The sequence below is a fragment of the Corvus cornix genome, chromosome 2, assembly GCF_000738735.6.
Source record: "Corvus cornix cornix isolate S_Up_H32 chromosome 2, ASM73873v5, whole genome shotgun sequence".
In the NCBI taxonomy this organism is placed as follows: Eukaryota; Metazoa; Chordata; class Aves; order Passeriformes; family Corvidae; genus Corvus; species Corvus cornix.
Window position 1 is genome coordinate 58,430,828 of NC_046333.1, and position 26,008 is coordinate 58,456,835.

The 26,008-nt window shown below is 40.8% G+C and overlaps 1 protein-coding gene across 1 annotated transcript in view; it reads right to left on the reverse strand.

Moving 5' to 3' along the window:
- The window catches only part of FAM171A1 (family with sequence similarity 171 member A1), an 89,314-nt gene that overhangs the window by 29,394 nt on the left and 33,912 nt on the right, over positions 1 to 26,008 (reverse strand). The window contains exons 2-3 of the mRNA XM_039548759.1: positions 7,574 to 7,801; positions 1,663 to 1,755 (exon numbers count right to left, since the gene is read on the reverse strand). Coding sequence (XP_039404693.1) covers positions 1,663 to 1,755; positions 7,574 to 7,801 — 321 coding nt within the window. The remainder of the gene's footprint in view (positions 1 to 1,662; positions 1,756 to 7,573; positions 7,802 to 26,008) is intronic.

Below are 26,008 nucleotides of genomic sequence, written 5' to 3' on the forward strand. Positions count from 1 at the left end.
ATTTTGGATCGAGACTAGAGAGGCTCCATTCAAATACTGGAACAATGTCTAGGCTGTCTTCCATTTAGGCTTCATCACAAGAGAAGTCCCAAGAAAAGAAATGCCGACTGGACTCATAAATTAGATTTTACGGGGGAAGACTGCAAGTTCAAATCCCAGTCCTTAGCATACTCCAGGTACCACTTTCTTCCTTTATCTCTTTTTTCTGCTATCCCAGTAGAACCAGTTACATTATTCTAATTTACATATATTGTTAACACACTGGATCAATTCACTGAAGGAAGGAAGATTATGCTGAAAATATTTATGAGTCTCACTCAGCTGTTAAATGTCCCTCTAGTCCTTTAGCATCCCCCATTTTTTGAAGGAAGCTGTGAATATGAAAATACTGTTCTTTTTCAGTTAATTGCATAATATTAGCACATTTGCATAAGAATAAGAGTATTTAATACAACAGGATAGTGGAATACTGTTGGTAAACAATGTTTCATGTTTTGCCTAATGCCTTGTGTTTTAACCCAGTTCACTGTCCATCTAATTTACCCCATTAGACAATGTCCCGCTCTCAAATTGCAGAATATATGTACAGCAGCTGTTTCTCCAGATCCTTCTGAGCATTCCATCAGCTACCTAATTTGTTGAATGCATTTTCAGTTGCAGTTGTATCTAGTGCTATCATTAATGAAAAGCCTATCGTGTCTGGATGGCTTCTAACTGAAAAAATATGTCAGGAAGGCGTAATTGTATTATATTCTCTCAGATAGAACAAGGTTATCTTGGAATACTATTGAGGGCACTATTCCCTTGTTTATTAACTATCCAGTAGAGTTTAAAATGATGGCAAGCATAAGACTTATTGTGAATAAGACACCATTTATGCACAATAAGAGTGCCCACAGAAAAGGATGTCCCCTTTCTGGTTCAAGGTAAAAAGCTCCTGTTGTTAACAGACTTACCTCAGCCAGCACATCAATTGGATTAATTTACGTCAGACCCCTAGTCAGATGAACATTTTATTCTTCACTGTGCAGTTCAGAAAACACTGTTCCTCTGATTGATACTACAGTTGCTTTAACATGTGTTTGGCCTTACGAAAAGGTTATTCAAACTTTATTCTCCTAACACAGTGGGTTTCAATGTGTAGGATTTAGGTTTGCAGGCAGTCTGACAAGGGGTCCACAGGAAAAGCAAGTTTATACAGGGTATACAACAATGTAGATACAAGAAATTTTCAGTTTTTCTATGCCCTAAATTTCTAAGTCATTCACACTAGGAAGCAAGAAAAAAAATGAAACCAGCGAAAATTCTTAGACATTAAGAACACCAGAAAATGCCTATTTCAAGGATGGTTAAATGAGGCTAGATGAGAAAACATCCAACAGATATCATAAGAAACTTAATCTCTAGCTCTCATATGGCACACTAAAGTCCAAACTCATTTATTACTGTGTAACTTGAATTCCCTAGTCACAGCAGTTAGGGATGAATTCAGCTATTAATTTGGTAAAACAATCCCACAGAGAAGCATTCCTCAGGGAACTCAGAACTCCCCACAGAATACCAGTCTCATTCACAGGACAGAGTTCAGACAGCAATTGGGCTGTCAGGCTTTTTGTGTAGTGTCCCTTAAATTTCAATTCCAACCTCCAAAAGCCAGCATACCTTGAAATCCTGAGACTATCTGGACTACATCATCATAGACCATGAGAGTAGCTGAGCGTTCAGGAAGAAGGCCGAGGCTCAGTGAAGAGAACACTGTGAGAGAGAAGTGGTTTAAGTGGGATATATTTAAATTCTTATAAACATAATCCAACAACGACAGCGGTTACTTTCTTCACATTTTTGCAAAAGCAGGCCACCCAAACTATTAAAATTATATTGTATACATGACAGAAACCACATGCATTTTCTGAACCAAACAGTTAAACTGCCACAGTAATTACTGAACTAAACAAAATGTTCTACGCTTTGACTCCTGCACGTCATGCATGGCAGCTCAAAGCACTGAAGAGTGCAGTGTAAAGCAGGGTTTCATGCTTTACATGAAGCAATTCCCAGCTCCACAGAAAGACATGAAATACATAAAGAGAATTGAAACACTGACTCAGTCTGGCTGAGTTATTTTTCTGTGCAACAGCTATACTTCTTACCTCAGGAATATTTTAATGAAACTTAACTTTTAAGTACTTTGAGATGCTTACATTAAGTCATACAGAAAGGCAAAGTATGATGAATAAGTCTGAATAATTTGCTTTAAAATGCAGCATGTACTTACTGAGTCACCACCTACACCAGGGAAGTGTTATTTATAGCAGAACTACTGTCATCCTACCAGTGGTGTGAAAGGGGATGGATAAACGGTACTTGCTGCAAGCAGTCTGCCTTGCAAGGACCTCCCTTCCCACTGGGTACTGACACTCCTTGCAGGGGCCTGTGTCAGTACGCACACACATCTTTGCAGAGTGAAAAACAGGATATAATTTCATGCCAAGTTCTTCAGACCCAGAAGATCCAAAACAGGGAAGAAATTAGCCACAGAACCCACTTGCCTCCTGCATCCATGAAAACAGAAAGGAGCATGACTGCCTGCAGTCCACACATGGCTTTCAAAGATAGAAGGAGGAGACTAATGCAGACCAGTAATTTTTGGTAATTGGACAGCATCCCATACCTGAAGAGTACTCATCCTAGTCTGAAGTAAATGCCAGCTGAGGAAGGCATTCCCAGAAAGAGTCAATAGAATAACAACTCAAACTCTTCTGATTTTCTGGAATTTTATGAATTTCCTCTACATTAATACACGTTACTTAGCCCAAGAGATCATACAGATGTTAGCTACCAACAGGGAGACTACAGTATTTCTGCTTTAAGAAAGATATTCGCCTTTTAAAGATCAGAAATTTTAGTGTTTGGGAGAAGTACAGGAGATAGGAGAAGAAACTAGGAGAAACACACTGATAAAAACTACCATCTAAAAGATGGTCTTAACGATATAAACATTAAAATAAATAAATAAAAATTAAAAATCATGTTATTGCAAGTACAGCTGGGAATCTTCTTTCCAATGCCCTACAGGTGAAACAGATTTACACATTAGGCAATGTAAGTAAGAAAGCCTAATGCAAGTAGCACTAAGGCCACACAATTACAAAATTTGTCTTTACTCCAATAACTTAATTTGTATGAAGAAAGCTAATATAATTTAGACACCCTGGGGAGCTCAATACAATCAACCATGCCAATGTCTTCTTCCATATATGCCAGACTATAATGAATATATAACCTCTAAACTTCCCTTGGGCTTTTCTGCACAATCTTTTCTCAGCATGACAAAGACAGAAAGCCACACCGTTTAAGGCCAGAAGGATGACAGTGATGATCCAGCCTTATTCCTGTATAACTACAACCTTCCCTGGATTAATTATTGCTGCAGATTCAATAGCTATACCGAAACTTGAAAACATGTTGTAGAAAAACCCCAGTTTTCTTTTACAGGCATCCAGTGGTGAAGAATACACTGTAATATCAGTGTTCTAATAAATAATTATGAGGGCAGTTAAACTATGTGCCTCTTTACCCATCAAAATTTATAGAGGTTAGATTTCCAGCCATTTGATCTTCTTTTTATACAAGCCTGCTAGACAGAAGAATTCTCTCTCACCCGTTTCCTGTTCTCTATGAGGGTATTGATGGACTATGATCAAATTACCCCATGAACTTTCTCGCTGGTGAACAAAATAAATTAAGCACTTCCAAGTCTTTCCCTGGAAACCATATTTTCCAATCTTTTAATCACCCCTGATACAAGTCCACAGTTTCAAACATTCTTCTTGAAACGTGGATCCAGAGCTAGCTACACATTTCCCTGAATGGATATGCCAAGGACAAGTCCTGAAACACTATACTCTGCCTTCCCAGTTTACCTTATTTTACAGGTAAACAATTCCAGATGAGTTCTCCTTTCCCAAAAATACTATAAACATCATCCTCTGCTCCTAAAACTGTATTTCACCACATTGACAAAACCATGGTTTGCTTTGACTGACTGTCCTGGTTTCAGCCAGGATACAGCTATTTTGTTCTCTGTTGCTGGTACAGTGCAGGGTTTTGGATTTGGGATGACAATAATGTCAGTAACACACTGATGGTTTGGGTGTTGCTGAGTAGTGCTTACTCTAAGTCAAGGACTTTGCAGTTCTCCATGCTTTGTCAGTGAGAAGCTGCAGAAGAAGCTGGGAGAGAGCACAGCCAGGACAGCTGATCCAGACTGGCCAAAGGGATATTCCATATCACAGAATGTCATGGCCAGTATATTAACTGTGGGGAGTTGTCTGGGAGGGGTCAACTGCTGCTCAGGGATGGGCTGGGCAATTGTATTGTGCATCACTTGCTTTAACCGGGTTTTACTCCCCACTCTCTTTTTGTTAGGTCTCATTCTTCTTATTATTATAAAATTTTACTTTATTTCAATTATTAAACTGTTCTTACCTCAACCCATGGTTTTTACCATTTTATGATTCTCCTCTCCACCCATGGAGGCTGGGGGGGAGCAAGCGGATGGTACTTAGTTGACAACTGGACACTGACCCTACCAACTAAGGGTCAACTTAGTCTGAACTGTGCTGTCTCAGCAACTCCCTCTCTTCATTGCATACACTGCTCCAAAAGAAGCATCCTTTTTAAATAAGGATTACCAGTCACAAACGTTTTCTTCCGAATTATTTACAAAGAAAAATCTATGCTTAGTTAAGACCAGACAGATGAACACATCTTCCATCATGAACACTTCAACAACTCAAGTGATGTTAAATTAATGAACTGTTAATAAGTGGAGTCATGGCTCTGCTGATAAATATTTTAATGCAAGAAGAGATCTTAAATCTTTCCCTCCTACCATTTATCACAATGTAAATAAATAATCCTCCTGTTTAAGCAGTAAAGAGCTAGTAATTATTTTGGTTAATGTAAGAAAAGTTAATTTCTGTCAAATTATAAGAACAGAAAACCCTCGATGTTTACTCCTTAAAGCTACTACAACAATATCACAAGTTCAGTGGCTGCACAGCTTTTCAGCATAAGGCTATAACTAATGCATATTGCCTGTGATGGAAGAATCCTGATCCTTTAGGAAAGTTCTGCTACAGGACTTTAAACATTACCACCCTATGGCTTTCAAACATACTCCCTGCTCGTGGTTATCCTTTTCCCATTTGAGGTAAATACGGCCATAGTCCAATTACCACAGCACACAGGATGGCATATCAGCCTAAACACTGCCCTGGGTGGAATGCTGCTCAGAATGGGGGATCTGCTCTGTGAGGGACAGCTCCTAGGACTGTTAAAAAGCATTTTTGGGAAATGAGGATCCAGCTGTATGGGTGTGTCCAGACTGCATACTGCAGAATGAACATTGAGATATGCTGCCTGCTCCCCATCATTCAAGCCAGCTTAAAAATAACAACAAAACAACTTGCACATTTTTCAGAACTTCTGTACTGTGCTAGTTAAAAGCATGCTAGGCATTTAAATACATGGCATTTAAATAGAAGGAGATCTTGGAAAGTTTTTTAAAGACTATAGGCATTTTAGTCAGTACAAAAAATAAAAGCCTAAGTATCTTGGTCCTTAACTTTTATGTCATGTACCTTTTCAGGACTAATTCAAAATCTACATAGGGCATATCAAGTTGTAACTTGTTTCTTTAATCAAAGAAAGGAATAAGTTCAAGGTAGCGAAAGCAAAAGAAAGGATTCCACTTCCAATTAAATCAATGACAAACTATCTTCCAGTTTCAGTGGGGGAGGATCAGAGGTGAAACGAATCTACCTTCTGAGCTAAGCTCACATTTCAGCCATGGAAAGAAAGATTTTGTGGAACCTATACAATTACTGCTCTTTAAACTTCAATGACTTACTAAAACAAGAATGCCCTGTTTAATTCTCTTCCCTCAAAATCAGTACTTAAGAAAAACAACAAGCAAAAAACTAACCAAACAAACTCCAGGCTATGGAAGGGTACATCTCATTTAAAAGACCTAGGGTACGAGTCAGAAAGGTAAGAGACACAAGGCAAGGTTATTGCATACTTTAATAATTTAAAAGCACATAAAGTATGCTGAGGAAGCTGCACTTCATCTTACTGAAAGAGAAGAAAACCCAAAGGAAAGTGCTAAACAGAGTCACAGAACAATGATGGCTGCAAGGGACCTCTGGATGTCACCTGCTTCCACCAAGCAGGGCTTGTCCAGTTGAGTTCTGAATGTCTTTAAAGATTACGATTTCACAACCTTTCTGCTGCTGCTGTAATGAATTGTTGCTTGTAATCTTTGTTGCTGCTGTAATGAATTGTTGCCTTTTACTTATTTGAAACTCTCCTGGCAGCAACTCTTCAGTTGCTTCTTATTCTTTCACTACACCCTAAAGAGCTTGACTAAAGTATTTTCTGTAGCTCCATTAAGTAGCTGAAAAACATGGTGGAATACAGTACAGAAAATGTGGAAGAAGCCACTCTTATCTGAAGCAAGTGAAAGCAGATAAGTAAACAGCATGTTGAAATGCCTAAAGCATAATTCTGGGTTTGAAGAGATTCACGCTCCTTTCTCCTTCTGAAAATACTTTTGCTACTTGACTTTGCAGCAAGTCACACAGTCCTTCTGGCTATGTTGATATTAATAAATAAAATGGAGCCAAAACATGGAATTCAACACTGCCCTGGGAACATGTATACTATTTAAATATTAGTGCACTTAAAACCTGGCATGGCTTTGGCCCAGGCTAATAATCAAATCTGAGGTGTGTGTTATTTAGGTGTGATTTGGGTGTAATACAAGCCTGGGACCATTCCCAAATATCATGGACCCTAACCGTGGCTGAGGATTACACGAAAGGCAGATGAAACTCAGGATGTGATCTTCATATAGATGTTTCATCTTGAGGTTTGAAAGCCACCCTCAATCTGCTCTTTTTAGCAGTACAGAAATAGGCTTCATGACTCAATTTTTCCTCTCATATAACTAATGTAAAGTTCTGAGGCATTCTGATAAAAACTAACATGCAAGTATTATGCCTGTGGAAGAAGCAAAGCCATGCTAATGTACTAAAAATCCTTACATCTGGATAATGTAACTGCAGATTAAAACTGTTCTATTGACATGGCTAAGAAGTAAAAGACCAGGACTTTTTTCATACACTACAGCCTATGGTGCAACAGTTGTTGCTATACCTTGGAAGAGAAGCAAGAGTACATCACAGCTGCTGAAACAAGGCTCTTAGAAATGGTGTTTCCATAAAGAAAAAGATCTGGAACAGATTTCTATTTTCTATGGAGCTGTAAGAGCACCAACAAATGTTTGAAAACTGATGTAGCACTGTATCAAGGACTGCCAGAAGGAGAGTGAGTCTCTGCTCAGCCTTGATGCTGCAGTTTAACTGAGGTAGAAATGTTACTATTTTTGAAATGGGCCGATGTTTCTCCCTCCACCCAGGATCTCAAGCATTGAAACACATCATACAAAACTGTGTAGCTTCCTTTAGATGCAAAATCTTACCTCAGAATAAAAATAAAGATCTCTTACCAGGCAATCTTACAGGTTTCCATGGTGCAGAATTTGGCACATATGCATGTTTACTAGCAGTCACTATCAGCTGATTGCCCAATTTATACTGAAACTTGAGGAAGGCAGTGCCATCTGCTCCTGAGGTTCCAGATGCAATGGAGATCTGGTTGGTAAAAATCTCAATGAAGGCTTCAGTTACTGGCTGATGGGTGCTGGCATCGCTTACATGGACCTTCAGCGTTACTTCTGTAATGACAAACAACCACAGTGATTATTGTCTGAAAAGCTTCTGTGGAAGGCAGCAGTTAGAACATGCTGACACACCAATGACTGAAAAGACACCAGCTCTGCCATTTTGGTGCCATGTACAACTTCTTATACTGGCCCACAGCTCTCCGTCTCAGGCAGTCACTCTTTAGAGACACTGCAGATTCTGCCACAAGCCAGACCAGGTCCTGAATTACTGCTCGACAGCTAACTTCAACTGTGGAGGCATCTATCTTCCACCTGTGACCCACATGCAGCTGGGCAGCACATCACCAGGGCAGGCAACGTTCCCTTCAAGGGGCAACATGTCAATCACACAGTACTGTTGTACTATAGCAATTCCAAATGTGTGCTATCAAACACATGTGTTACCAACGGACAGCAGGGCATGGAAACTCTCTGTACGGTCCCTGCCTTGCTGCACCTCTGCTCCAGCCAGCCTTCTCCAGCACCAGTGGGGAGAGGGAAAGGCTGAAAGTGGGGTATGCTCCTCACTCCTTCCCAAAGCAATTCTCTCTGTGTAGCAATGGAATGGAGGAAATGTGCATGATGGAAGCCCAGGAAAAAAATGGGCAATAGAGTAGGCTGTGCTACAGTTGGGAGATTTTCAGCTCCAGTGGGAGAGATTGCCCCAGCTGGTACAAGACTTCCCCAGTGATGCCTAACCAAGGTGGTGAATTCCCACAGGATCATGTCCATGTCCTCAAAGCACAGGACAACCAGGTGGGATGCAGAGTGCTAGCAGTGACAGCAGGAGCCCTGACACTGCTGTATCACCTGTCCCCACATACAGCTGGTGAGAAGCAAAGAAGTGATGGTTAAGGCAGTCAGGAGAATCATACATCTTGCAGATACGCAGTCAGAAGCCAACACAATGGACTACATTTTTCTTGAGCAATTTGCCATTTTTCCAGAAACTAATTACTAGTTTAAATGTTTCCAGATGTACAATATTTGTCCACTCTGGGCACTCCTATGACTAAACCATGCATAGTGTCACCAGGCTTTTGTTACATAAAATGGAGTGGCTTGAGCAAGACAGTCCCTCTGGAAGGCATTCTTTATCTACCATTATTTTTCTGTGCCTACAATAGTTCCACTGCCTCATGCTATAAAGTAGCAGCTGTGCCTTTCTGCAACAACCATGACTTAAATGCAATGCTGTGTTGAAAAGACCCAGCAATGATCTACTGCTTCCACCAAGACACTCCTCGGGTTCTTTTTTGCTTCCAGTTGCCTCTTTCTCTTAAATGAACACCTCCCTCCCTCTTTTCTCTCCCATTCTCCCCTTTCTCTCATTCCCATCCTAATTTTTGAAAATTCTGTTGTTCTTGCATAAAGTTCCCCACCTCAGCGTACTCTATTCCCTAAGGTAGTAGATGGTATTTTGCAAACTCCCTTATTGTGTCAGGAGACTTCAGCCTCTCACAAGCAAGATGCTCACACTCCACGTGCAATGCATTTCTGCATGTGATGCCCAGAGAAGAGAGCATGACATCTGTGCTAGTTTAAAAACAGTCTAGTATTTAGTGGGCGGGAGAGAAGCTGCTCAAACTTTTATGTCCGGCACAGAGCCATTCACTGAAGGCTCTGACAACGGGCAGGTTCCTAGCCCAATTAGACGAGTTAGTTAATGCCTCTGTGAGGACGTATTTAAGAAAGGAAAAGCCACAGGAAGCTCTCTTTCTTCTCCCGAGGGGTGGTGAGGAGGCTGCCGGGGCCCATCCCAGTGGGGGGAGGGCACTGGGCCCCATCCCGACTCCCGAGGCCAGGACTGCGTGGCCAAAGCCCTTCTGAGGCCAGAGCCGCCCGTGCAGTGCCAGTGAGGACCATGCGTCCAGGACTGGCCATGCGGTGCTGGCAGGGACCACGTGGCCAGCAGCAAGAGACATCATGAGCAACTCCCAGATGCAGAGCCCGGATGAGATCAACCACTCAACTGCAACTTACAGACACAAACTTTCTTCCAAGTCAGAGAAAAATGAAAAGTGAGGACACGTGAGGAGAACCAACATGGTGGCACCGAGGTCAGTGAAAAAAAGGAGAGGGAGGAGGTGCTCCAAGTGCTGGAGCTGAGATTATCCTGCAAGCCATGGTGAGGACTATAATACAACAGTTTCCCTGTAATTCATGAGGTGCATGGGGGGGTGCAGAGATCCACGCACAGCCCATGAAAAAGAGTACTCACACTGGAGCACGCGGATACTGAAAAGCTGTAATCTAGTGAGGAACTTGAACAGAGAGAAATGACCCTTGCTTTTAGCAATAGAGAAAAAGAGCCTTCACTTCCAAACTAAAACAGCTCACCCTTAAAAGACTAAACCCCACGAACTGAAATGACCCATGCTAGGCGGTTGTGGGAAGACTGCTTGACCCGTGGGAGGGATTCATGTTGCAGCAGGTTTGGGCGGGCTGTTGCTTGTGAAAGTTAAAACCACACTAGAAAAGTTCGCAGAGAACTATCTCCCATGGGAAGGATCCCACGGCACAGCAGAAGAAACTCTTTTCCTTAAGCATACTAAAGAAAGACTTTTAAGAAGCTAAATATTGACCAAAACCCCCGTGTTTTGTTTCCTTGCGCCGTTGGTAGGAGGGAGAGACTGGGAAAGAAAGGTGTTCTGAAGGTTTCCTTTGGTACTCATTATCCTTTTTACTTTCAAGTCCGTTAATAATAAATTTTCTTTATACTGTTTAAGTTTTAAACCTGTTTTGCCTTACACTGTTTATTTTTCAATAATCCTTATCTCAACTCATGAAGTTTTTGTTTTAATTTCCCCTCCTCTGCTTAACTATAGCAGAGGAAAATAAGTAGGTGGTTTTTTTGTGGGTGCCTGGCACTTAACCAACTTCAAACTATGACAACCTCCTGTTCATATATATTCAAAAACATTACACTGATTTCTATAGAACAGTACTGCTGGTACAGTTCTGTTCTACTACTAATGCCTTGTAAGAACTTATTTTGGTGTAAGCCCTGAGCCAGCAAGATATAACTCCAAGAATAAAGAAAACAAAGAACAAAATCTTTGTTGTGAGTTTCAGTAGTAAAATGGCACAATTGAGTATACAGAGAAACACACTGTAACAACCTAAAATTTTAAAATGATGTCAGGACCTAATACAAAAGTATCAGCACATCTGTCTTAAGGGCATTTCAGCCAGAAAGAACAATATCTTGGGCCCTTTTATAAGCAGGGACCTTCTCTCTGAATCCTACAGTACTGAAAATGCCAATATCAAGCAGCCCTGCACAAAAACCCCATTAGACAACTCATCATCATCACAGCCCTTGCTTTAGAACTTGGCAATGGAGGATGCCAATTTAGATGGGAGCAGCATGAAATACATTCTAGTTATTAAAGATTCTGGACTTCTTCCCAGTTTTGCATTTAGTAGTCAAAGAAAGCAATGTACATTGAAAATCAGTGTCCACATACTCTGGTGCCCAGTACAGAGTGCATCCTTAGAAATCCTGCCTTGACCACCATGCAACTTGTGAAATCTTGTGTATGTGAAAGGTAGCCACATTAATCAATGAAGGAAAAAATATATATGCATGTATTTACAAACATGAGGACAAAAACCAGTGTAAGTTTTATTTCAAAGTGGAGGGATTTGCTTAGATCCAAAGCCAGACAGCTGTGCTCTTAGCACTTCCCACTTTGAATTTCCTAGGGAAAAATGCAAGAATAGATGAGGTTAAGAATAATGGGTGATACATTAAAGAAAAAGCAAGAGAACAGGACAATTTCTGTTAGCAATCACTGTTAGCAATTTCAATAACATGGAAGTTTAGCCTTTTCTAAAACAACCACATATAACACGGAACCAAGGAGTTCTGGATATTAACTACTAATTAAGGAAGAGGGTAAGAAAACAACAGAAGTATCAAATCAATTTAATTCCTTATATACATCCAAAATTCTAGAATAGAGATTACTACTAAAATTGATCAAGAAAAAAAACAATAAAATTTTCCTGTATACACAAATCCATCTTTCTCTTCACAAATCAGTGAGCTAGGCCATGGGTATCTCCAGTAGGAATTTCTTTATCTTTCACTCCATAGCTATGTAAGGTCTTCTGTCTGCATCCTTCTTTCTTTCTGCATCCTACCCTCTTTCTGATAAGGAAGGATAGGGGTTTCCAAAATCCTGTTTCTAAACAGAAATGACAAAGGCAATCACCCAAGATGGAAGACTGATGTCCTGAAAGGCAGCAGATTGGAACTGCTGCTCCAAACCCCACAGTCCCTAGATCAGACACTGGGCTTGTTTTCTCCTTCTCTTTGATATTTAACATGTTTTTTTCCTGAGCAGATAGAGAAAACCCTAGCAGCCTGAACAATCCCAATTCCTTTTCATGTGTTATCTTCCCTGACAAACATGTGAAATGTATACTACTTGCTTAATTCAGGGCTTTCTCCCACACAACAGCTCCTTTTTCTTATCTAATGCAGCAGTGAAATCATGAACACTAAACCTCCGTTATCACTGTAATTTCCACAGCAACTGAGTGATTAAAAGCTTAAAACTGGAAAGAAATCGTTGAAGAAAATATCCTCTCAAACAGTGACGTGATGAGAACACGTGAAGAGAGACAGTAAATTTCAGAATTGTTAGGATATATTCAGGCACTTCTTGAGCATCAGGAGAACTGGAGAAGGGAAATAAGACAGCAGAGTAAGGTCAAGAAATGACCCAAGATCAGTCTGATCTCTAATTAATAGGGAGGTTTTAGATCAAAAGACTAGGCATACTGGATGGAATCAATTAGAAGCTGTTTAAAAGACTTATTTTTAACTATGGAATAGAGTATTTAAAATATCTGGCAAACTTTTTAGTCGGTACTCTCAGCAAACAGTGGGTATAAAGCAGATACATTATTCTTGAGCTTTGCAGCCTGCCACAGCAACAAGCTCACAGAGAATTAAAGACACACGGACTCAGAAAAGAAGGACAGCTGTAGACGAAGGCAGGGAACTGAAAGCACTGCAAAAGATGAACTCTGAGAACATGAACTCCGAGAACATGAACTCCTAAAGGAAAGCCTGCTTCATTCTCACACTATTGTATGTACAGCAGGAGTATTTGCTAAGTTGTGGAGGGGCTTTGTTCTGTGCTACTAATGAAGTCCTGGAGAAAGGAAAGGGATCTAAAGGTGAAGAGTGCTGAGCACTCATGTGAGAGCAAAGCAGAGATGGCTGAGGTGACAGACCCTGGGCTGATGAATTCATCCAGGGAAGCTGTGGTCTCTCACTTCCCCAGACAAGCCAGCCACAGTCAGGACAGGCTGTGTATGAGCCATAGCCCTGTCTGATGTACCTGCCAGGTGTGGTGTGGTGTGAATGCATCTATTTCAGAACTCATCTGTCTGACATGTACTTCCCTGGTGGCTGGTAGCACTGGTGGACACAGGTACTATAGAGCCAGAGTCACTTGCCTGTACCACTAGAGTCTGTCCTGCCATTACATTCTTACAGGAAAGATTCAAGTCCAAAGCAAGAACCACTTAGGATAACTGTCATTTCCAGAAGATAAACCACGAGCAAAGACATCCTTTCTGGATGGGAAAAAAGCCTGTGTCTCCCTTTCTAGTGCAGGTAAGAATGGGCCACTCACACATGTTAAACAGTGCAACCCTTCAACTCTGCTTCAAGAATTCCAAAGCAAAGTGGGAAAAGGAGGTTAGTGGGAAAAGAGCACATACAAGTAGGAAATGCAGGGGTAAATTCCACAAAGAGATCAAGGTTGATGTATATGTATGCTCAAGCAAGTCTAGTGTAAATCTGTTCTCTTGTAGTTATAGTCCTTTGTCTTCTTTTAAACAATAACCTCCTACTTGTTTTTCAAATGTGTGCAGACCTAAACTACTAGTTACTGTGAAAACAGCTGCTTAAGTGCAACTCCCTCCCAGTTTTCTGGTACTAAATTTATTGTAAGCTATATAAAAAACCTCCAGCATCTTCAAGGTTATAATTTAGGAAAGTGAAAAAGACAAAAACACCCCTAAATGGTAGCATTCCAATCCAGAATCCCATCTGTCTTCTTAATCTGATTTTTGAGATTTTACTAAGTTTAAACTTTCTCTGAGCAATCCTTCCTGTGCCATCTGCTCTATGAACCCTACTGCCTTGCCTGAAATACAATTAACCTTAAGAAAACTATTTCTGCAGTTGTAACCCCTTCTTACACTCACGACTGCTCTTTACATTGCTGTGAACTCTCAGTTTGGGAATGATTTCCTTCAGAACTGCTATCATCATCGCTGTCTTCTAAAAGCACTGGTTTTAGGTGTTTTGGGGTTTTGTTCGTTTGTTTGTTGGGGGTTTTTTTAAGTCATTAACGTAATCGAGAAAATAAAATCCTGAGCGACCTGAGCAAAGGCAAACTGTCACATCCCAAATACTGGAATAAACAGAGAAAAGTTATGACACAGATTGGAAACCAAAGATCACAATCCTATTTAGATTCCAATCCTGCAATTTGGTTTCTGTGCACACACCCCTCTATCAGGCAGACTCCCACTGACGTCTGGTGGACAGATGATCTCTTTTGGGAACAGGCTGACACAGGCAGCTGCTATCACTTAGCTTTTCCTTTGGGGGTCCCTTATCCATGGACAATGACAGGATATCACCAAAGAAAGAGATATTTAAATGATCTAGGTTTTGATTAGAAAAAGAAAACTTCCTGCTCATTTAAAAAATGCCGTTATGAACTTTACGTAAAATTGTGTACTCTGCTCTGATTGAGTTTACTGGCAACATGCCTGGCTTCGAATCCTACATGCCAAATGGATAAGCTTTTCTTAACCTTTTGCCCATGTGTGAGGTCAATCCTCAGCCAAACAATAGGATTTTCATTTATCTAAAGGAAAACATTTTCCTAGAAAAAGGTGTGTTCCCCATGCTTTAGCCACAGATGCCAACGCTAGCATTTATATATCGAATCTTTCTAATGTGCTGCATCAAGAAAGCTCTACTGACAATCACACTTCAAAATAGCAGCAGAGTAAGTTTGTATGAAGAAAAAGAAACATGTATGTAACATCCCTCCAGAAGCACATAGACTCTGATCTTCATTGATGTTGTCAGCTGAAAGCAGGTTCTCAAGCAGCACCTCAAATAGCAAACTACGTATGCTTGAACAAGATTCACAGCAAAGATGATGACATCCTCTATCCAGAACTGGCTCTGGTGGTCATTACAGGAAAATCAGTAGAGCTACACAACCTTCCCAACCACCACAGATGGCCCAGGTTTCAGCTGGGGTGAGTGAGTGCCACTGATTTCCAGGGAAGCCAACCATGCAGAGGGCGGGACACAGGACGTCTGCTCAGTGCCTGATCGGCAGTTCTCCAGATGACACCATGGGTGCTGTAGTCCCTGGCATCAAGAAGAAAGTTCTTTACTGCACTGGTCAGAAATCCAGTAAGGACTACACAACACAGCTTGGTTCTCAGACTCAGATTCAGAAAGGATTTAGAAAGCAGAGGGGTTCAGAGAAGAGCCATATAAAAACCCAGGGGACAGGGAAGCAGCATTGGGACCGGCCATCTGAAGAACATGACCTCCTCTTCTTGCAAGAGAAGGCTGGATCACTGTGCATAACAACGAAACTGCAAAAGACCTAGTAAGCTGTGGACCTTTAGTCTTGCCAACAGGGACAGCCAACAGCTGTACACTGAACCTAAGCAAATTCAGGTGTCATTTCTTAGCAATAAGAAAGCAGCTTACTAGATAGTAGACTCACTCAGGCTGTGAGAAATTTTTTTTTTAATAGCTTTTAGTTCTAGGTGTTTAATTAAGGCTTACAATTAATGTTAAGAGTTAAGAGTATTAATGTTTGATTCTAGCACATTTATGAAGCCAGCCCAAGTGGTTGGTTGTGGAGCTTCTTTTTAGCACTGGAATATGAATTTGCTAAACACTTTTTACTTTAGAGATCAAGGGGAAGACTATCAGTAGGGTCCCCTGCACACTGAGTACTTGCAGTGTGATGACTATAATTAACTCCCACACCTCAGAAGTCAAGAAGGAACTTTCTTCCCCAAATGCACAATTGATTGATTTCTGAGTTTTTCTTTTATTCCTCCCTCTTGCTCTTCCTCAGAAACAGTAGAGATCTGATGCAACAGGAGCTGCATATTCCACTCTTGGCTGACACAGAGAAGCCCCTAAATGATACCTGATCAGAGCATTCTGCTCACCTCATCTCTGCGGACAAGCAGGATCCAGGACTGTGGAGGAGGCTACTCTTGGGTAGCACATGAGGCTTTTTCCCCCTTCTCTGCAGCTCAAGTTGATTCATCTGTATTTCTCATCTAACATTCCTTGCTGCTCCAAGTGCCTCAGGCATTACTGGCACTGTGGCTGGTTCCTCTAGTGCACAAGAATTTAATTTCCAGAGGATTGAAATAGTTTATCTTAACTAAAATAATTAGACTTAATCCTCAATATTCAAATAAAGCACAGTGGTCTGTGATATGAAGGACAGGCAGGTGCCCTACTTACCTCTGCAGGTTTAAAATCCATTGAACAAAGTGTTCATAAACTAAAACGATAAATACATTAATTTATCTCACAATGCATTATCTCCTAGGGATAATGCACACAGGTTTTAGTAAAATATCACAAAAAGAATTCTACTATATGAACTAGAGCAATTTATGCCACATGCAGTGAAAACCAGGCTACTATACAAGCCCTGTATTCAAAGGGGAGGGAGGGGCAGTAATGGGATAATAAAATAAAGACATTCAATATGCAGCTGTCCAACATGTAAAAGAAGATTTGCATATTCTGACCTGCTAGAGCCTAGAGCATTACCACCAAAATTAATTTCTTGGGAGAAAAGGTAGGAATTTGCTTTAATTAAAAAAAAAGGGAGCTATATGCATTATGCCCAGATGAGACTCCGATACCCTATTGTTAAGTGATTAAACAAGCATTTATAATTAACTTGAAACTCACACGGCTATGAAACTCATGAATAGCAATAGTTGCATTAACAGGTCTGCCTTTGATCTCTACAGGAACTGTGCATGACACAAACTAATTTGATTTCCAAACCTTGTCTCTTAGACATGGAATTAAATAAAATACTGTCATGGAGCACAGATGGAAGTTGAGTTTCAAAGCTTTAGCTTGCCGCACACATAATGTATTCTTTACAAGACATGAAAAAGTAATCCCTCTTTTTTTTGTAATAGAGCTCTTTGAAACTCTGTTTGGGGATCAATATGGAATGAGAAGTTAATGCACTGATACTTTCTAGTTGCTCAGCATTAGAGTTCTCCACTGACTCAAGAACACAGCTGATTTTGTGACATCAGCTCTGAGGATAACACCACATCGAGCTCAGCCGCTACGGAGCTCACAGGGGTTTTAAGCCAAATTTACATCTACTGCACCACCAGTCTAGTTTGGGGAAGGAAGGCTTGGATTTGCTTAGCCACAAAGGCACGTGTTACATTTTCTCTGAACAACTTTATCCTATTAATAAAGTATGCATCTGATGAAAGCAATTCAAAGCAGATGTATCCTATGTTTAAGCAATCCAATGTATGTTCAGTGGGGCAGCAAGGAGACAAGCACTTTTTTTTGCTCATTTTCAAGCAGCTTTAATCTTAGGTTTAATCTCTAATTTCCAAAGCCTGTTGTGAAAGCAAAGCTAGATATCACTTTGGAAGAAGGTATTTTTACTTGAGTTGTTTGTTTTTAAACAAAGCAGTGTAACAATTCAAACAAACCCATCTCAAGTGCCTCTCTACATTCCCATTGCAGCCTGCAGTGCAAACTCCCACTTTCATCTCAGTGCTCCACTGACGTAAGTTCATGCACATACAGAGGCGAACTACTGCACTAAAATTTTATCTAGGCACTTGCACGTTCCCTTTCTTCAAATAACTCGACAGTTGATATAATTGCTTCATTCCTTGCAGAAGTTATCCCCAGCTGGAAGACAGGAAAATTAAATCATAGGTGAAGCTACACATGGTAACCATCTCACTCCTCCAACCCAGCCAGTCTGAGCAGAGAGCTCTGCAGAGTGATGAGGAGTGCAGCACTACTGTTCAGCTACCCCACAGCAAAACCAGGAGCATACCTTCCCACCCCACCTCTGTGGCCTGGCTCTGAACTCTTGCTCCTTCCTTTGGGCTATCCCACTTCTCCTTGGACTTGCTGCTGTGTTGGTTGCATTCACTAACACAGCACTGCACCAGCCTAACAAACCAAGTGGCTCAGTGCCACGTTACCAGCCTGAACTGCTGAAGCAATGCAGCCCCACATGCCAAAATCAGCAGAACAGGCAGGTGTGGGGGTGGAGAGTGGTGGCCAAGTGCAACACTGGCAGAGGAAAAGAAGGAATTTAGGACCACCCCTGCTGGTTCATGGGCAATTCAGCTCTGGTGCATCCCTACGGTCACTTTGAAAGGGTGACGGTCCATCTCCTGACCTAAGCAAGCTTAAGGTCAGTATTCAGCATGTACAGTTGCAGTAAACCTTTATTCTGCATTTATCCCAAATCCCATACCGATTCTTCAATAATGTCCCAACCTCTACTGCTGCATACTGGCACCACAGCCCTAAAATCTCCTGGCTCCATCATGACAGGATGCTGGTGACAATGCCAGGAAAGGGCTGGCAGCAAGGACATTTGCACAGGCATTACACAGTGTTTCCAACTGCTCCTGAACACCCAAAAACCTCTACAGTCAATTGGTATCTGTGACTGGGTGGATGGAGGAGGTTACTGTTGTTTCCTCCCAAACCGAAAAAGCTTCCTTTTATCAACATCTCTACATGCCACTTCCTGTGACTTCTGTCACAATAGCAACAGGATTAAATGCCACCCAACTTGTCTATATTGAAATTTTCCTATCCTCCAAAAATATTTATTTCCAAGTTTTTGAGATTTTTCTGTTTAAAACAGTATTTCTATTTCCTCATCTGGAATAGTTTAAAAATTTAATTAACCTGTGATCTAGGTCTTCCTCGAGATAGTGAATAAAAACTTCAAATAAAATAGGACCCATTACAGTTCCCTTCATGCTAATACTGTAAAGCAACCCCAGCTTAATACATGGCCATTTATCATGACACGTTGTTTTCTCTTTCATCCAATCTCAGTCAAATAGAAGCAGCCTTCTGATCCAAGTCAATTAATTTTTCAATTAATATTTTTTGCACCAGGCTGCTGTACTGTCTATACTTCAGCTACGATGACTGCATATATATGCAGAGCATACATAACTGACTCAGCAACCAAAACTTGTGTCAGTTTAAATTACCATAATAGCCATGGTGATCTTAATTCTTGGCAGGGGATTAATTTTTAGAGCCAGTATGATTTCATGAGAAAAAAATTCTAATCAGATTAGAACTCTGAACTTTGAAAAATTATTTTCTATTCCCCTACACAGGAAGTCAATTATGTAAATCAGAAGTTATTGGCTCTTCCACAAAATCATAATGGAAAGGTACAGTTACACTTGCAACATTCATCTTTCTTAGACTCATTGTGTATAAAAACCACAATGTGACAATGAGGGTTTGACATGCTGCTCACACACCTTATCTTGCTTTCCAAGATGGGAAGAGCACTGGAGAACACCTTTGTATTTCTTGGTCACCTTGCAGCTCTGATTCCCAGAGCTGCTTATCACAGTCCCATGACTACCACTGTAGCTAAAAATGAAGTTCTGGAGGTCCACGAACCAGGCTTTGGGAATGGGTGAAAGTAACTTGGGAGTACCATGTTTGCTTAGGTAGTATATATAATTGCCTATCTCAGGGGGGTGTCTGAAAGGGATGACACTCTGCTGAAGGACTCCTGGGGTTTACAAATCAAAATGCTAAAAACCAATGAATCACAGCTGATCAAATAGATCAGTGAATGATCTGTTCTATTTAGAGATCAATCTTGATGTAAAACGCTGTGACTGGCCAGAAAATGGCAGAGGAAGGCTGAGAGGAGATGGGCAAAGGCTATGTGCCCTGAAGCTAAGGGAATAATGCAGGGTGGGACTGACCACAGCTGCTGCAAACAGGGCTAACTGTATCTCAACACAAATGGCACCCGAGGGTCGCCTTTGTGTTAGATGAACAGCTATGTCATTTGAGTGAATCAACTGACTACACCACAGCTGAGTGGATCAAATCTTTCTCCAAGTTCATTAAAGAAGTAAGAATGTCTCCCAAACTAGCACAGAGAAGGCATATATACATGGCTCAGACCAGGAAAGCACGTAACAACTGAACAATTAGCAACATAAATAAATAAAATCAAAGATAGCTGTGTGCTGGTTTCAACCAGTGTATTCCTCCTCAGCAGCTGGTGATGGCCAGCATCACGATGGTGAGCATATTATAGAGACCAAGAACTTGTACCACATACTGTGTAGTGATTGTTATTGTTGTTAATGTATTTCATATTAACAAAGTAAAAATTACATTGGCATTGTGATTTTGGTATAATTTTTATCATTTTGCTAAATCAAAAATCCCACGTAATGTTAAATATATCTTCAAATAACTAAACTTGATATTACACATATGGCCTAACTAAAGGAGTCCAGACAGAGCATACATGCTTCTGGAAAATGCCCATATTTATTTACTAGTTTGTCCATTTGACAACATCAAAGAGTTACTGCTTTTACTCTGGCATAAGCTCATTCTACACGTTTATAGCTGAAAACAGCACTCTGCTCAAGCTCTTTCCCTCAGCACAGAAGCCCTCAAATTCTTTCATTTCACCTCCTCTGTTTCTTATACTTGTGCTACAAAACACACATCTGTTTAAAAGTAACACTATCACACAGGGCTGCTGGTTTTCAGTTTGACAAATAAGGCCACTTTCCCATTTACAAGCAGATACATAGAACTGAAAACATTCCAGCAGCACGCTCTGCTTCCTTGGCACAGACAGCAACATGAATATTTTGTAGGCTACTTAGTCTATGCATTAAGCAAGCATTATGAAGTATTATTATACTGGTTTAAACAAACAGCTGTATGCTTGGAAAGTGATCTACTGTGTGCAAACAATGCTTCTAGGAGAAGCAGGAGGAAGGCCTTTCTAAATACCCAAATCATACAGAGGGCTAAACTTACACACAGAAGCTACATTAACAGGATGTGTTGCAGGAATTTGCTGGGATGCAAATGAAAAAGGAGATATATGAGACCAATAATCAACTTCTAAAAGGGCAAAGTATGCTCTACTATACACTGTGCCCAGAATAAATATAATATTAGCACCTGGGGACATGGTTTTGTGATGAACATGGCAGTGCTTGGTTAATGATTGGACTTGATGATCTTAAGAGATCTTTTCCAACCTTAGAAATTCTATAATTAGCGGATAAAAGGTTCACATATGTATGTACACACACGTATGCTAAGTTAAACTGAAAACACAAGGCGCAGCTAATCAAACTAAAAATTACAGCATTTACTTAAAAATTTCCCGGACAGTACCAGTCCACATCACTTTCCTGAAACCCATTCAAAAACCAAGTTTACAGATACTTTCCTGAAGTTAAGAAAATGTGTAGTTCACGCAGGGATATCTCCCCTTTGTGCATTTGTAATTTATTCTGTTCTCACACTCACAAAAGAATCACTAAGAAAAATTACAGTATTCAGCAGTTAATCATTACTTTAAAGGAACCAGTCTAATAAATTTAAAACATATTCTACCATATTTAGTCATAAATACAATTCCAGTGAGTATTACAGGAGTGTTAAGCTTCTTGTAAACATGTAAAATAGAGATACAAATTCCTCATCTTTCCTTCTTGAATTTAATGGTTGTAGGAAATCTATAAATACCAATTTTTATCAACATATTCAGTATCACTTCATGCTTTGTATTATTTTGACATTCACTTCTATAAATTACGATAAATTTAAAGTTCACATAATTTCAACATGACCTGAGATTTGGGAAATTAGTATTTCACAACACAAAAGTAAGGTATTCTTTCTGCTTTGCTGAGCATATGTTCTAAGTCAAAATTGCTCTTTACATTTTTGGCCCCCCTTCACACTAAGATTCTGGAAAAAAACCCCAACCCACACAACTCAAAGGATGTGTGTGTGTGTGTGTGTGTGTATACACTCATCATCTGCAGCACGCAGTTACACAGGAAGGCTGATTTATTTATTTCAACAACAGGTCTAACAACCCAAGTGGTCAGTTGCTCTCTTGAGGTTGCAAAATTACTTAAGGGAAGAGGGGAAAAGGACAGTAGATTGCTATTACTGCTCAAAGCCAGTCTGAATTCCCAGCTGGCCTTGTGCTACCAAAGCATGACAGAGATTTCCAGCCATCACCTGGCCAAGCACAATATGCACCCCTTTAAAGAGCATAGGAAGTGGAGAGGTTAGGCAACCCTGCAGCACCCATCCTGTAGGAACCAGAGGTCTGCTGCAAGGATGCCAACAACCAGTTCAGTTGCCTTAGATGTTTATAAAGAAAAAAGGACCTCGCATCCACTGCTCTAGTACAGGATCAGCAACAAACACCGCAACAAAATAGTGACAGTTCTGATTCTATGTAGTTACAATAAAATTCTACAGACACATTAACATCCTGTACCCATATACATGTGGATGCAATATAGGAGAAACAAAGCAATTAAAAATCCAATCGTCTTAAATGGCAACTTAAAACAGCTTATCTGCAGACTCAAGTTTCTCCCAGAAATGGCAGAGTTACTCTAATGCTAAGATGCTCAAGGTGAACAAGATGGATTTTCACTTCAGCTTTGGAGCATTCAATCGGATACTCCCATCTGAGTGGGTAGTTAAGTAAAGAAAAATTGAAGAAAGTAAGAATTATTACCAGCTAATGTGAATGAAACAACTTTTAATATTTTCACTCTAAGTTCATCTTCCTAGCCATTAAATGATTATTAAAATTAAGCTGAAATTATTTGGTAGTTACATTCACATGGAGCCCAAAATGCTTGGGGTCTCAAATAGCACGTAACAGTAAGATAATAATTTGGCTAAGTACAGTGACTCATAGCGTATAGCTACTCCTTTAAAACATGATGATTCTTATGTTAGCTGCAATACCAAAGCCAGGCAAAATACATTTCATATTCTTTTCAATGGGTATGCTTACATATAAAACACGGCTGCCTACTTTGGAGTTTGGTTTAGAAACTCATTTTTGTTACTGCCATGCTAAAACTGCAGTGAAGTGGGTGGAATTTCTTAAAATCTCTTTTTAACTAGGAACCTCAGCCAAAATGTTTTTGAGAGCCACTGCTCCAATTCCCTTGGTAGAAAGGACTCTTAGAAAATCAAATAGGTAACTATGAAACAGAATGGGTGAGATTTCATGATACACTTAGGGATGCAGTGCTAAACTTGCTGTCAACACAGTGGTAGAAGCAGATGGCTCTGCAGGCCCTAAGTTACTTTTGCACCATGCCTATCCTTTTCCACAAATTAGAGGGGTTTCCTGGCAAAGTGCCCTGGGGACTGCCTGTTACGCTCGCAGTAACAAAGCCTGGACTCTGAAGATGTGGCCTTCACCTTGACAATTCTCCCATTTCTGCTGCCCAGGCTACATCACATGCAGAAAGGGTCTGTGAAAGGCAGCTGCACTCCAAGCCAGGAGTCCTCTGGCAGGCAGAGCCATTGCACAGCATCTTCCCCAGCCTAGGTCCCTGGAGCAGCATAAGCCTGAGGGTCTCACCCAGGAATCCTGGTCTGGGCTACTTTCTGCTCTTGTGCTAAAGACTCATATGGCTTAAAAACGGCCACCTCTTTGGCCTGGTGACCTACTGCTGAAATAACTTGGATAAGGTGATATATTTAGACCCTCAGCTATTAATTTTCAGAACTGCTTGTGAAACGCCTTTTATTTAGGTACCTTTGTCCTAGTGTTCTCATGCTCCAAGACTCCATCACTTACTGATACACATTTTTTTAAAAGGAAACAGAGAAAGCTCTGCTAAATGCAATTAATTGTAATAACCTGAAATAAACTGATTTACACTGGAGCAGTGTCTTGTTTAAACTTCCATTTTATTTAAGTAGGAGTGGTAGCAAATACATTTAAGCAGCAGACCTGCCACAGTTTAAAAAACAAAACAACAAAATACACATACATTACTTTGGCTCTCTCTGCAACCGTTTAGGTCAAACCATTCCAAGTTTCACATGAGACTATACTAACATGCAGAGAAAAACAGGCTTCAGAAGTTAATTCTACAAAATGTACAGAAATTTGAAATTACTTTTTAAAATAACAGTTTTCATTTTTCAACAGCTTCATTGCAACCCTTGCTACTTCTCCCCCCAAAAGTGTCCTTCTGAAAATATGCATCCTTTTTAGATCACTTGCAGTGACAGCAGGCACACTGATTCCAGCAACTGTAGCAGCTCAGCTGTAAAGTTACCAAACCTTTTTGCCAAATCAACCAAACCCAGAGTTACAAGCAGCCCTAAAGCATGTAGCAAAATATGCTGAATATCTGAAACATGGTATGATCATGAAGGTCAGAGCAGCGAGTAGGCTCCTTGGTATAGCAGAGTTCTGGAGCTCCTTCCTCCAGGGTGAGGATGCAGGCTCCAGCAGACTCACACAAAAGCAGCATCTTCTGTCATTTTGTGTGGGCAGCCCCACTTGCTCTTGCCTATCACTCAACTGCAGCACTTAACAGATGGGACCTGACCTACTCCATTTTGAAGAAAGCAATCACCGGCCAGTCTGTTTTGGTTTTTCCCCTCCCGTGGCAGTTTTTTTTCAGGCTACAGACAAGGCCCTTGAACCTATAGATTATATCAAGAGTCACAAATGACACCTGAAAAAGAGAAAGTCATGAGGCTCACCAGTGTTATATGGCCATTTTTACTGCTACTAGATTTTAAAATATATTTTAAATAGGACCCATAAAAGCAAAAAGATTAATAACTACCGGTGAATGATGAAGGAAGTCTATTAAAGATGGCAGTGGGCTTGCTTCTTGGTTTAGGGTTCTTAAGAAACAGTCACAGACTCTATTTAGGAAAAGGAGCTCTGAACTCAGAAAGAAAAATTGTACAATAACAGAGTGAAAATGTAATGAAGGTAGGGCAGCATCTAGCTTTTGTATGAGTTAAATGAAAGCCTGTAGATAAATTTATTCTAACAGTTCTGTAACTTGCAGAGAATCGACAAAATATTTCATGTTCAGTGGGACTTTCACCTCTTATTAGATAAAAAAAGATGAGCAAATGTATCCTTGTGAAAGGAAAGGCCTTTGGGCTGAGCTGGGAAGAGCAGTAAATGGACCTTAACATGAGCTAGCACACAGCTAACACAGCTGGGAGCCCCGCTGGTTACCTGCCATGTCTGCCAGCCTGGGTAAAATGGGAGGGGATAGGAAGACGAGAAGAGGCGGACAATCTCCATTCACTGCAACAGGGAAACGAGAGTGAGGACAGATGCTTACAGGAAAGTCACAGGTCCACAGATGTTGTCCCTCCATCTTCCTGGAGTTTAAAAAAAACCCCATAAATGGATTTTTCTCCCTGAATACTGGACTCTTCTTCCTTTTTAAGTCCTTATCACATTCCAGTAATTCCTGTCAGCTCTAGACTGACTGTTGCTATTTGCTCTTACTTGGACTGGCCTTAAAACTGATCCAAAAGTATTCAGAGAAGCAAGGTACAGAGAAAACTTTTCCTTGGTGCAGCAGTGAAAGACTAACACCTACATGATGCCACAGGCCCTGCTCGCTAAATACAGCCATCGCTCCACTTCCCTTAGGTGCCAAGGTCTCTGGGATGAAGGTGTAAGGCAGCAGGGGCAGCGCACAGCTGTGTTCCCCGCCGACAGCCAGGGGCTCTGCTGGGGAAGCTGCCCCATCCCCCACAGCCTTGGGTGTACACACTTCACTGACATCATCCAAGGTTCACTCCCCTTCCAGCACGTCCACCCTAGATACTGACAACATCTGCTTTGGGCCAGAATACCCTAGCCTTGTGACTCCAGACTCCCATTTCTCCTTTCTCTTTGGGATCATTTGCTAGTTTTATTTATCACAGCAGCTGGATGCTCAAATTTAAGATCCTCCGATACACGTGGGCTTTGTATATGCAAAGTATCATCTCCCCCTGTGTATGCGGGTGTTGGGCGGGGGGAAGGGAGGAAAAAGAGAAGTTGTGTATTTCAAGCC